A 13948-nucleotide genomic window follows, 5' to 3' on the forward strand; every position below is an offset into this window, starting at 1 on the left:
CCTGGGGTCAGAATTGGCCTGACAAAGACTCCAATATGGCCCACTGGAAGGCTTTGGGAAATGTGAAGGAATGCATAGATTCCTATTGATAAAGATTAATTATACTATTCATACCATTCATATTGCAACAAATAGTTAAGTAATAGATAATCAGATAACTAACTTATTAAATAACAAGTAACTATTATATCTGATATAGAATTTTTTTCTACTATAGGGAAAAAAAACATTATTATAATTACAGGACAATCTGGACAATGAGCTAACAGAAGCGTTTCTGTAATTTTACACATTTATCAATGTTGAAAATTGAGACACATAGTTGAAATTGCATGTCTTTTTTTTTTGTAATAAAACATGCCAGTTATTGAATGTTTAATTAAAGGTCTTTGCACTGATAGAAAAGGGAGTTTAGTGTTTACTTTGACATCCCTGCATTAAGTGATATTTAAGGAGAGTGGCTCAGCTTTTTGTAGCCTGCTTAAACTAACGCTAAGCCTCATTAAACTGATGATGTAAATTTAATGCAAGGATTAGTTGGTCCTGCAAAAGATGCTGTAGGTGAGCTTTATTTTTTAATTTTGTTTCAGTTAATTATATTTCCTCAGTGGCTCCTGATTATCATATCGTTGGTGGATATTTAAAGCAGAAAAGCAGCAACAATTACGTTATCTGGTGTTTAATGATGGCCACAGAGCTCGCTTTCATAGACATGTTAGCATTATCAAATGTCGATGTCACAGTTGATGCAACTTCAGTGGCATAAGCGCCATCATCATTAATCAGTCAGTTTGGGAATGTTTCCTAGCAACTGGAACAAAACCTCGATAGCAAGACCAGCACGTTCAAGTTCAAACAGATATATACTGAGATGTGCTTTGTTGACAAGAGCAAAATACTCAGGCTTTTTTTGATCCAGGTACATGTCTCTTGTAATGCCTTGCAACTGCACTGAAGTATCCGTCTCTCTCCCTCTCCTGTTTCTGTTCTTTCCTCCCGCTATTAGGACATGGGTCCTACCAGCATGCCCTCTGTGCCCCTTATGGTGGGGTGCGGCATCTCCTGCACCGCTCTGCTCATCCTGCTGCTAATATATGCTGCCTTCTGGAGGTGAGAGCTCACAAACACACTGAGAGACACATTTGATAGAGTAATGGCAGTGTCAGTATTCATACATCAACTGTGCTCACAGTGGTCATTTTCTCACTAGCAAAGTCTCTTTTGTGTCTGTCATTTGCTTTGCCAAAAACTCCAATGAGGCCTAATAAGGAACAAATGGTTCAACTACGGTGGGGGGGAGGTGGTGATTAGTTTGTATTTTGATTACACGCAGCAGATGGCAAACTCAAGCTAATGTCTCTGCAATGTCCAGAAAGTCACTGTTCAGTCCATCAGTCTGTCATTAATGCTTACCGCACACGCCTGTCATTTCTCCCTCTTTCCCGTCTCTCGTTACTCTGCTTTTAGGTATATCCGGTCGGAGAGATCGATCATCTTGGTGAATTTTTGCCTCTCCATCCTGGCCTCCAATTTATTAATTCTGGTCGGACAATCACAAACGCTTAGCAAGGTAATGACTTTCTGCTCTTTGAGTTACACGTGAATTTTCACAGGAATTCTTGTCCATGTGCTTGTGATTCCAATAATAGTGCTTGTGACTAAGCCTCCATTGCCTAGAAACAAAACTGCCAAAAACCACCAGGGTTCAGAAGTAGACAAAGTTCATACAGTGGAGTTCTCAAAGCAGGCATTCTAAGTCTTCTGACTAAGCAAGGCTGAACTGTGTGGTGGTCAGCATCGATCAGCCACACAGCAGTGCCAGGTTGAACTCGTGTTCTTCCACTCAGTATTTTTGCCTTTGTACTTTCTATTTTGCGGAGGTTTCATATTCCCCTGCCAAGCCCTAAAAGATGATTCGTGACGTCTCTTCTTAAGAACTTTTTGTTTGTTTGTTTGTTTGTTTAAATAGCACCTCTCCGTGTGTTGTAATCCCTTGTCTCTCTCGATTACTTTCTTTATTCACTAGGGCCTCTGTACTGTGACTGCTGCCTTCCTGCATTTCTTCTTCTTGGCATCTTTCTGCTGGGTGCTGACTGAGGCGTGGCAGTCCTACCTGGCAGTCATTGGCAAAATGAGGTCACGACTCATTCGCAAGCGGTTTCTGTGCCTCGGCTGGGGTGAGTCCACACAGTATCACACGCTTTAAAACAGTGTGCAGTGCTGTAACAGTCCTAAAGCTCAGTCACCTCAAAGTGGATGAAAAAAATTAATATATAATTAATAATAGAGCCTACCTGAATGTTCAGCAATATGCTAAGCTAGTGTAGCTGTCACAGTAGTTGCCATAGATATGCAAGTCTGTCGCATTTTCTTTGTACCATCATCTTTTGGTTCCTGGCATGCACTGTACCAGACTGCAGTGATTCTCACACACAGACACAGCCCGTGTCACTGATCTGTGGTAATAAAACCGACTCAGTTTCCTCCATAATTACAGTTTCATTCCCAAACTCTGCCTGTTTGAACAGAGAAGCTAAAGGGGCCACATTCTTTGCTGATCTGACATTATTACAGCTACCTTTTCACTCAGACAGGGAGCACAAGCTGCTTTCACTGACAGAAAAATATATTTCGGGGGGGCTTTAAGGTTGGTTTTTTTCTGATAGGAGAAAGCGGGAGAAGAATATGAGTTAAAAATGTGATAATAAATGTACCTGAAATCTGGGCTAAGATTGTAATAGCCCTATGCATGCATCACCCCTGAAATTATTCCTGTTGAGTTTTCTCGCGTGATATTGCTCAACATTTGTCTGCCATATTGGTTGCAAGGGGGGAAAAATGCATATATCCTGGATGTCATTGGTTCCCCCTGGGTAAAATTGGTATAAAAAAAGATGCTACACCAAAATCCTTTTTTTTTTTTTGGTTCCTAGTAGATTTCCACAAGTGCCTATAGTGACAGGTGTGTTGCTAGGGATAAATGGGGGTCACTGACCAGTGTGTAGACCTGTGTGACTGGGGCATTAACAATTATTTTCCCAGCAACTGCCATCAACCTCCAGCAACCACAATTTTTTCCCTAACGACAGGTGGTTGCCAGATGGTCACTGACCAGCATCTAAGCTTGTGTGATTAGGGCACTGTGCACTTCATTCTACTTTTTTATTGTGATTGCCACATGTCCAGAAGACAAGTTAATATCACGTTTGACGATCACGTGTCTGCAAAACCTCAAAAGATAAGATTCTCATTTCCAGCACACAGAGCATGCTTTGTTTTTTTTTCAAAACGCTGCTCTGCTAATCTGCATCTTTGATTCATTCTGTCGTTTTGTTGCTGTTTCTTGTCTGTTTAATTGCAACTGCAGATACATTTAGCCGATGAAGCTCGCTTCTCTTCATCGCAGTCTTTCTCGCTTCTTAAATAATAGTTCAAGTTGTCAAAACAATATGTGAAATCATTCACAACATGTTGTTATTTGCGCACAGCAGAAAAAAACATTTCTCATTCATTGTTAGCGCTTGCGATTGTTTTATCACATCTCGCCAAATCAAAGCCCAATTGTCTACAATTTGAACAATTACTGCTTTCTGTGTCTTTGTGATCAAAATAGATAATGCGCTTTCATAGCTGAACAGTTTCCCTTTTCTTTTTTTCCCCCTCTTTCTAAAGTATGTTGGAATTATTTCAGTGTATAAACTGTCATACACTCCATGCTGAAAAGTCTCTAAAATTATGTAAATCTGCCAAACAAAGTCACACGTTTTTGGCAAACTCATTTAAAGAATCTTTGTAGTTGCAGCAACTTTTGAACGTGGAGGATCCTGATCAGTTAAACATGTTACAAGGTCAACCGTGTGCCGGAAGAAGACGACGATTACCAAATGCTCCATCGTGTTTGCTGGAGATAAAGGAATCTTCAAACTGGGCTGCTTTGATGCAAAGTTGTTGTCAGTTATACTCAGAAAAATACTAGTCTGGCTCACGAGACTTTCAGTGTCAGTAAAACTTGTCGTAGAAACTTGTTTGGAACTCAGCAGCTAAGGGGAGACAGAACATCTAAACATTTCGACCACCTTGGTTTTTCACAGCATCAGAGGAACTGTTTATTTTGACGGCTGTTTCGGTGATTTGTTCATTGACATTTTTTTGTTTTCATCAAGGTTTTGTGTGAGAAACAGCCTTTTGCAGCTGTGTTGAATTGTATTTCTGCATTTATGGGCTGCATTGGGAAGGGCATCTTCCGTCCTTAGAACTTTACCACCTGATATAAAGAACAATGTACCAAAGCACTTTGGAAACACAGTAACAGCTACTTGTTAATAATGACCAGCTGAGTCTTTAACTTACTAGAGATTCAATGCATTTAATGACCCCCAAAAGGTTTTTTTTTAAGCCGACCAACTAGAAAGACACTGGATTGGAAGTCTTTGAATCAAAGCAACAACCGTCCATCTTCATTTAATGTTAAAGTTATCAAAAAGTCACTTTTTTGTTCATGAGTCTAACACTGCATGACTGTACACGCGAAGCACGTTTGATCACACTGAGTGCACAAACACAGTGACTTCATTAATTCTCTCCTGACTCCCCTCCATAAGCATTAATATGTATTGCTATGCGCTTGTTTGTCGTTGCCATGATTTTCCTGGAAATCTGAACATTTTGACAGGCGCGTTTGTGAATTCCAGTGAAGAAAGCACGGCGTTTGTTTCAAAATGCAGAATGCATGAATTATCACATCCAATATAATGGTGGCATTCTCTACACTTAGCTGATAATAAAGGTGTCTGCCGTTTCTTTTACCGAAAACATCCGCTATCCTCGGATGCCAGAGGATTGTCAGCGTGGCAAATGAAGACCCTTTCATGAATTGGATTCTGATTGAGGCACTCTTGTGTGACATGCATTGGTGATGGAGAGCAGCAGGACAGGCTTATTTTACATGAAAATGTAACAGCTTATTATGCCATAGTGTTGAAATTGTTGGCTGTATTATGCTTAACAATCTTCATTTGCTCCGTTCTAATTTATATCCCATTTTTCTTCACCGTATGCTGTTATTTGCTGCTTCATTTCCCAAAAGGCATTCATTACAGCTTTCTACTGTAATTTTATCTAACTCAGCCAAAGCCCCATGTGTAAGCTGTCTCATGCATACACATTCTCAGAGGGTGTCACTCTTTACAGGTAAACTCTCTCCTCTCCGCCTGTGAGTCTATGTCACTTTTTTTTCCCCCCATTTGTGCCGCATGTCACTCTATTATGCTGTGACCTAGACGACCTGATAACTCAACAGGCAGCAGGGATGTTAGATGGGATGTTAATCAAAACATATGATAACATCAGCACAACCCTAGCAAGATGAGCAGTGAGATAGCACAAAAAAAAAAAAAAAATCACAACCCCCACACCCATTTCATTTCACTTGATATTGATCCCACAGGTCTAATCTGCCAAGTCACTGATGCCCTAACCTGATACAGAGCGAAATGTATACGCTGTGCAGTTACAGAACGCGAGGAAGGCTCCGGGCGCACGGCGGGGGCGCGTGCCAGCTGTTCAATTATCCGACACACTTGCAGATGCACACAGAAAGCGTGAAACGGTCGAGCATAGTGGAGAGGATCAAACAGCTTATCCTCCTCTCGTCCATTTCCCAATTTTCTTCCCCAAATTATGTGATTGAAATCGGTTGCCACGGCAACGGGGGATTTCGGGGCGGGACCGGATCTGCGTTAGATTAGCAGCAGACCGTGTAAGGCTGAAGTGTAGGTGCGCGGTTTGCCGTCCTACATAGAGTTAAATGCTAGACTGATGATGTTGACTAATTGAAACTTCACTGGTTAGTGGATCGGCCTGGCTCTCCACCATCTTATTTGTTAATGTTAATGTGACTTTTTCTAATTGCTTTTCATTTGCAGCCATAATCACAGCTTTGTTAATTACATGAATATTTCAGAGCCAAGCTCATTACAGGGCCCGGCATATTTCCTTCTGTTTCTGGCACGCATTCTGCGACACTTGGTCTCACTCTCTTTCCTTCTCATTTGTGCGTAGACAAACACACACACACACACACACACACACACACACACACACACACACACACACACACACAAATCACTTGATTTAGCTAATTATTGTATGACTTATTGACCACTCCTAGTTATATCTTGCATTTTTACAAACTGCCTCTAAATCTCATATGCTCAAGTACTCCTGGTGCTGCTTGCACACACCCACACTGTGTGCTTTGCGTCGCCTATGACTAAAATAACTTCCATCTATCTAACCCCAGTTTTCATGCTTGTAGCTAGACCTCATGTCAGGAAGTACAGAGCGCTGGGGTTACCTATAGAGCGCCCAGTCACTTTGAATCATACATTCATATTACACTCTATTGCATGGCTGCTTAGCATTTTAATGAAAGGAGCCTTATAGAGTTGTTCATACTGGGAAATCTTATTGGGCCGACATGCTTCATCGTCCCCACTAAGGCTCTCTTTTATCTTTTGTCTCACACTTTTGATTTTTCTCCCCGTGTCTGTCTGTAGGTCTTCCAGCCCTTGTTGTAGCAGTGTCAGTGGGTTTCACCAGAGCGAGAGGTTACGGCACAGCCAGCTAGTGAGTATTGCTTCCAGACCTCCTGACTTTGTCTCAGTCTATGTGAATATCATCACTAAATACCAGCTTCAACCATGCATTTGTGTGGGCTAGAGGCAGAGTACCACCATTCATTGGCCTCATTGCTGATGAATCAAAATATGCAAGTGTTTTTCCCCCTGAGGTGTTCAAACTAAAGTTTATTTCATAGGCGAGTATTTTTATGTATTTAGTTTATTCAGTCAAAGCAACCGTGTGTGTTATAAACAGCTGAGTGTGTAAACCCCAAATCTATTCTTTTACATCAACATCATCAGTCTTTTCTCCATGTATCCATGTATCTATTCATACAGTTGCTATAGTATATTTCTTTCTTCTGTGCCACAGGAGGACAGTTGCCTATCCCAGCACGCACTATGTTCAATACGCAACACATCTTAGCTGCTTATGTAGTGGGCATGGTATAACATTGACAGTCCTGTTCACCGCAGGGACACATTAACCCCCTGAAAACCAGCTCTGATCGGCAGGTTAAATAAAACATATTTACATATCATGTGTGAAAACCTTAATCGTCAAAAACTAATCAGCTAATCAGCTTTTGATTTTTGTGGTTCTGTTAATATTATTGCAATGGCTCAATATCCAGCAACTCCACCACTGAAAAAAGAATTAAAGATTTAGATTTTCTAAATTTGCTCATAAATTAAGGAAATTATTCCAGCTTAGGGCCAAATGGCTTGTTTCTGTCATTCAAGTGAGAAACTAATAGTTTTAAGGTCTTCAATATAAAATTAATCTCCTTGCTGTCAAGTGTGAGCGCAAAATGACCTTTAAGGCATTTCAATAACCACGTCAAACAGGTGAAGCATGATTTGAATGTTTTGTTCAAGAATATGAAAATCCAAGGCAGCTAGGCTGACCTTTAAGCAAAATGTACACAAAAAAGCTTCATTACGTACCCAGTCAATAAAATGCATCTTAAAAAGGTTTACTTTCCCATATTTTACTTAACGTGAGGGCTTTGTGGAGGTTTTTTTTTTTTTTTTTTTTTTGGGGGGGGGGGTTCCATCTTAAGCTTTCTCTTTATTGAGCTGTAATTAAGATGACAGAGGGGTTTCCGCGTGCTCTGATGACATTACTGGAGGACACATTTAAGCTCATTAAGTCTCACTAGCTTGCAAAAACCAAATAAAATTTCCAGTTTGAGGATATGTTTTAGGTAATGTACATAATAAATTTGCTCAGCACTGAGGGCATTATTTACAGAAAGAGGCACTTAACCACACATTGAAAGGCTTTATCCCTCACCAAGGAAATTTGGAGTTAATGTGATACTTAATTGAATGTCTACTTGTTTTTGTTAAGTACTTGGCACTTACAGTAAGTGAAATGTGAGACCGGAATCTGGCGACGTGATATTTTACATGCTGTGATTTTTCTGTGTTTGCGCACTTTTTTAACACCTCTCCTTTTTTCTTTTTTTCCCTCTACTAGTTGCTGGCTATCGTTGGAAGGCGGTTTGCTTTATGCCTTTGTTGGGCCAGCTGCTGTCATTGTATTGGTGAGTGCGTCACTGCTTCAGTTCAGTTCAGTTTTAGTTATATAGCACCAAATCACAAGAATGGTTGCCTGAAGGCACTTTATACTGTAAGATAAACACCTTACAATAATAGAGAAAAAAACAAACAACCAGACGTTCCCCTGTGAGCAAGCAATTAGCGATGGTGGGAAGGAAAAACTCCCTTTTAAAAGGAGCAGCAGAACCAGGGTCAGGGAGAGGGGCAGCCATCTGTTGTGAGCAGTTGGAGGTGGGACAAAATCCACACTGGAAGAGATTCAGCGTTTAGTAATGGTGTATAAACGGTGGTATATAAACACATATAGAATTAAAAAGGGTGAATGAAGAAACACTCAGTGCATCATGGGAAGCCAACAGGAGCGTGACTAAGGGAGGAGTCAGGTTCCATCTACATGATGAAGTTCCTTTCCTCTCAGCCAGCCGGCCTCTCTCTGTGGTCACACGGCACAAATATTCTCCAAATATTTTTGCAAAGTTAGCCTCCCAGCTTGGGGCATTAAAGCAAATGCATGTTGACCTCTGAGGGTTTTCCTCACTCGTGCATGCACATGTAAGCATACACACCCAGGGTGTACACGACACAATGATGAGCTGAGCGCTTTGATCGCTGAGTCTAAAATGTCAGCCCAGAAAAAAATAAAAACATATTCTAGCTGACAAGAGCTGCCGGCAATGCAGCGCAAGAGTGGACCTCCGTCGCAGCTCTAGCCCCGAATCTCTCACTGTTATATGCATTTTCAAAGCATAGGGCTCTGTAGCCAATGTTTTAAGCATTATTATGGTCCAGTGGTATTTCCAGATCTAAATATGCAGCTAACTTGTGTTCCACGGAACGTAATAATGTGCGCTTTCTTCATTTTTGCCAGTTGCCATAAAGCAAACGATTTTATGTTGAAGTAAATATACTTCTGTGTTGTACTACAGCAAAACTGAGTGCACTGATTCTATCTCAGAGGCGTTTTAATCATCTGCTTCTGTGTGCTGCTGTATGTGGCTCAGCTAATTTCTCCTAAATGGATCCCTGGGTAGATATTGCCACCACTAAGCTTAATAAGTCTGGATGGGGCATTAAAGTTTGGTAATTGCTGCCACTGGCGTTGCTGTTGTGTGTGTCCGTTTATAGCTTCTTTTCCTCTGTTGTTTGCACATGTACCGTACAGTACACGTCAGAAAGGAAACATGGATCAGACAGCACAGGTGTGCAGAGTGATATGCATGATTTTGAAGTAAATCCCTGACAAGCAAACAGCAGTTAGACAGTTTCTGCAAGCTGCAGTTTGAGGCACAAGGGAATACAGGATTATGTGCTGCTGAATATTCATCATTATGTTAATCTAGTGTCTTGCAATGCCACTGTTATTATTTAAAGGTTACATAGTCTGAAACTGAATGCAAAACAGTAATAAATCGCATTCCTTTAATTGAAAATATTAAATAGCGTTTATACACTTGTATAAAAACTCTAAATACTCGCGAGGTTGGTGCTTTATTTAAAAAAATGCAAAATGCATGACTCTAAAAAAGCGTATTTGAATAAGTTATAAGATGAAGAAGTTAAACATTCAAGTTTCGAAAGTTGGAGCAGTTTCATAAAACCCACTAACTTGCTTAAAGTTATTTTTCAGTGCCTAGTATGTCTTGATGCGCTTCCAGCTTTTCTCCTCCGCAATGTCAAAGTACGCTCCACACCCCAGCTGCTACGTGGTACCTGGCCCCCTGGTGTTGTTGCTGGGGCCGCACTCTAACAAACAGCTGTAATGAGAGCAGGGCGTTGGGCAGAGAAACACAGACCTTCCCACAGGACTCTTCTCTAATTAATGAACCTGGCCTTGGGCAAATAGCTGAGCAGGATGGTGCTGACTCACAGAGCCTGGGCCAGACATGACTGGCATGACAATAGTGCTGTCACAGTCTGGCACGTTGTAGGTAGTTGTCAGTAGCACACGCGAGACTGGAAGAGATCAGAGAAAGAGATTTTTTTTTTAATGAATCGTAAATGCCACATGTACCATACTGACGATCCACCAAATGCTCTGTCTAGTTTGGTGATGTGCAGTACAGGAGCTCCACCGGGGACTGTGCTGTCTCCATTCCTGTTCACCTTGTACACCTCAGACTCAGTACAACTCCAGGTCATGGCACATACGCAAATACTCTTGACAGTTCTAGTGTTTGGATATATTAGTGATGGGTAGGAGGAGACGTACAGAGCACTAGTAGATGTTTTTGTGGAGTGGTGTGGCAGAAGTCATCTGCTTCTGAATCTGAATGAGACCAGAGAGGTGGCGATCGAGTCCAGAGGGAGGTGGACCGCTACACAGCTTTGTCTGTGATGGCATAGGCTATTAATGTGGAGGAGTACCCAGTACCTGGGCATCCACAGTGACAACAGACTGAACTGGAAGACCAACACAGAAGTTGTATACTAAAGAAATGGGATGAGCGGGCTCTTTTTCCTGAGGAACCTGAGATCCATCAATGTGTGCAGCAAAATGATGGAGATTTTCCATCACTCAGTTGTGGTGAGCACAGTGTACTTTACTGTGGTCTGCTGGGGGAGCAGCATCGCAGCTGAAGACACCAACAGACTGACTGAACTGATCAGGAAGGCTCTGTGATTGACTGTATCTTTTTAAACCACTACACACTCTATAATACAATATATCTGTCATGCAGTGTCATCTACCAGATAATGACATATTATTATTATTATTACTATTATTATTATTATTATTATTGTGATTATTATTATATGCAGTGAAAGGAAATATGAGTATTTCCCATTTCATTTCTAAGAAATGGGATTTGAGCAGAAATTAGGCTTCTGCAAAGGATGTGAAAACCAAATATTTAACATGGTACGTGTATGTCAGACTCTAACTGTTCAGCCACTTAGTGGTTGTAATTTTTGGCAGACATGTTTTCAGCATATGGATTTTTTCCTCTTAGCTAGTAGCAGCTCTTGGCATGAGCTGAAGGAGGTATTCAGGCAGACATTCAGTTTAAGAGCTTGGTAAGAATAGGAATGCATTGTAGGAGCTGTGTAGGTACGCATCAGGGTGTGAAAATCACTTGTCACTTACACCGCTCGCTCCTCCAGCAGACTTCCCAAAGAACCTGATAAACGATCAAACAAAGAATAGGCAGAGAAACCCATGGCTGATGGAAGAACGCGTATGAGTGAATGCTGGCAATCAGGATTATGACGAACATGTCGCTAGCACAGGAAATCTCCCACATGGGCAGGATTTCAAAGTAGAAGGGGTCTACATGTGGCAAGCCTCGGCTCAGAGCCATGTGCAAGTGCGTCTTATTGAATCTGTATCACTGGGTCACCGCTATAACCCAGATGTTTGGCAGGCTTAACAACGGACTCCTCATTAGTAAGAGAAACAAGTATGAGAAGCAGTTTTTTAAAGCTTCCAGAACTGCCATAATTATAGGTTAAGAAAAGTACAGGACCTGCTCATTTAAAAAAAAAACAAAAAAAAAAACTTCTGTCCTGTGCTATGTGGATAGAAGGAGTAGGATGAAACCAATGAAAGGAATGTCTGTTACCTTCAGTTCACCAAATTAAAGCTGAATTTGTTCATGTAACTTAATATGTTGATTGTCTAGATTTTGCTAGTTGAAGCATGACATCATTTGACGTAGGAATTAGTAAGTAATAAAACCTTTAGAAAAAAAGCCTATGCTTGGCTTCAATAGTATACATAATACTTTGTATAGTTCATAAATAGATGCTTTTATTCAACCGACCCCAGGGCCAAGTCAGCTCACTCTCCCTGGACAGTATTTACTCTTAGGGGAATAATGTTGTATCTTCTAGATATTAGTTTTAGTTTATTTTGCCTTTTTTAAAAGACTAAGAAGTTTGTAGTGCAGTAAAAATAAGTAAAAGTACAAGCTTTTGTTATTTGCCCTTTTGAAACCCATTTTAAGATACGGACAGACATCATTTTTAGTATGATTATTATTATTTGTATTTCTTATGTAGATAAAGCTCATGTGTAGCATTCATTGTTTAGTAAATCCACTTAAATGTTTAATAATAAACATGTTGGGGGTTTTTTTTATTAAAAGTTCACAAACCACCATCTATTCAAATTGTTATGTATTTAAACTCTTATAGCCGTTACTGCAGTATACATAGCAAAGATATAATATAATGGCATAATATTTAGAATCCCCTCATATCATTCTGTATGTTGTCAACATAAACAATAGCAGCAGGAAACATTGCCATAAATAGCTCTGTAACATTATTATCACTTATTATTATCAATCTATTGACCTCAAAGGAGAGGTCAGAGGTCATGTGACATGATATTTAAAATCTTTATATGGCACTTTCTATCCAAATCATAGTTTTATGGCTTTTTGTCAGTTTTCAATCAATAAATCTTTAAGTTGACCTGGAAGACCTTGGTGATGTAAACCAAATTTGAATGGCTTGTTGATGTGACCCCACTCTACATCCCTACAGAGTTTTATCAAAATTCATTCAAAACTTTTTGAGCTATCGAATGTTTACAGAGTGATGACACACATGCAAATGCTATCAAAATCACAAAGTGGTTAGCAGAGATAATACAGATAAAATATACCATTACTAATGGCTTATAAACATTCATTAATTTTATTGATAATTAAAAATCAACTTGGTCTATGCGGCTTTTACAAAGTTGTCTTCAACCTTGTGAAACATTAATAAAAGAAAATACAAAGCCATTTGATCGCCTGTTCTCGACTCTTGTATCATAGCAATGTGTCTCTGTCTCTCAGGTGAATATGCTTATTGGAATCGTGGTGTTTAACAAGCTCATGTCTCGAGACGGCATCTCAGACAAGTCTAAAAAGCAGCGTGCTGGGTAAGTTGCCTGCACTTCACACACATACTTACACATAGACACACACACACGTCCATCCACGCACATTTGCTGCATTAGTTACATTTTCCCTGCTGTCAGACAAAGTTAGGAGCACAAAGTATTCATGGCAATTAACTAGAAATGCTTTCGAGGGTCTGAGCACGTACACCTACCTGTACATCTGTGCCTTCAGTAAAAATTATACAAAAAAAGGAAAAGAAACAGAAAAAATATGATCCAATTTGGCAACAAAATGACAAGACATCTGCTGTGTTTTGTTGCTCTGTGCAATGCATTTTACTTCGCTTTAACATACGCTACCCATCTAGTTTTGTGTGCTTGAAGTGACATCGCCGAATAAAGTGGATGTGAAAATCAATGGCAGATGGAAATCTAATTACATTCAATAAATACCTGGATTATGTGGATTAAACCTTCTATACTATTGAATCCTAACCCACACATACACACAATATACAGGCATATGTCTCTAGCTCCACCGTTGTTTGTATTAAAGTAGTTCGCAGCGCTCATCATCTTTCTCATTCTGAATGGCACTCCCACATCTAAAAATCCATGTTTTAATTTTTACACCTATTGATTCCATCATTTGTTCTCCTTTTTTTCTTTATGCCGTTGCATTTCCTCCAACGTCTATACTTTAGTGCGCAAATGGAACTTTTAATTTGTTCGTAGCATCAAGGGTTAACAGTACAGCTCTGCTCTCCAGGGGGTTGATTAGCTTTTGTTACCCGGTGATGCAACCTGAGATTAAACCAGTCGCTGTGTACAAACACACCTACGCGCACACGAAAATACACACGAACAGGTGTATCCTCCTTTGTCGCATGAAAAGTCCTTGGCCTTATCCGAGCAGTAAGCACATTTC

The 13948-nt window shown here is 40.2% G+C and overlaps 1 protein-coding gene across 5 annotated transcripts in view; it reads left to right on the plus strand.

The window, feature by feature from the left end:
• Positions 1-13948, plus strand: part of adgrb2 (adhesion G protein-coupled receptor B2) — a 249234-nt gene that overhangs the window by 197949 nt on the left and 37337 nt on the right. For all 5 annotated transcript variants that reach the window (XM_005728839.1, XM_005728843.1, XM_005728840.1 and 2 more), the window contains exons 18-23: positions 1007-1110; positions 1468-1570; positions 2027-2177; positions 6558-6627; positions 8104-8170; positions 12974-13059. In XM_005728839.1, the coding sequence (XP_005728896.1) occupies positions 1007-1110; positions 1468-1570; positions 2027-2177; positions 6558-6627; positions 8104-8170; positions 12974-13059 (581 nt within the window). The remainder of the gene's footprint in view (positions 1-1006; positions 1111-1467; positions 1571-2026; positions 2178-6557; positions 6628-8103; positions 8171-12973; positions 13060-13948) is intronic.

Source organism: Pundamilia nyererei, unplaced genomic scaffold, assembly GCF_000239375.1.
Source record: "Pundamilia nyererei isolate P.nyererei 1_Seehausen unplaced genomic scaffold, PunNye1.0 scaffold00030, whole genome shotgun sequence".
In the NCBI taxonomy this organism is placed as follows: Eukaryota; Metazoa; Chordata; class Actinopteri; order Cichliformes; family Cichlidae; genus Pundamilia; species Pundamilia nyererei.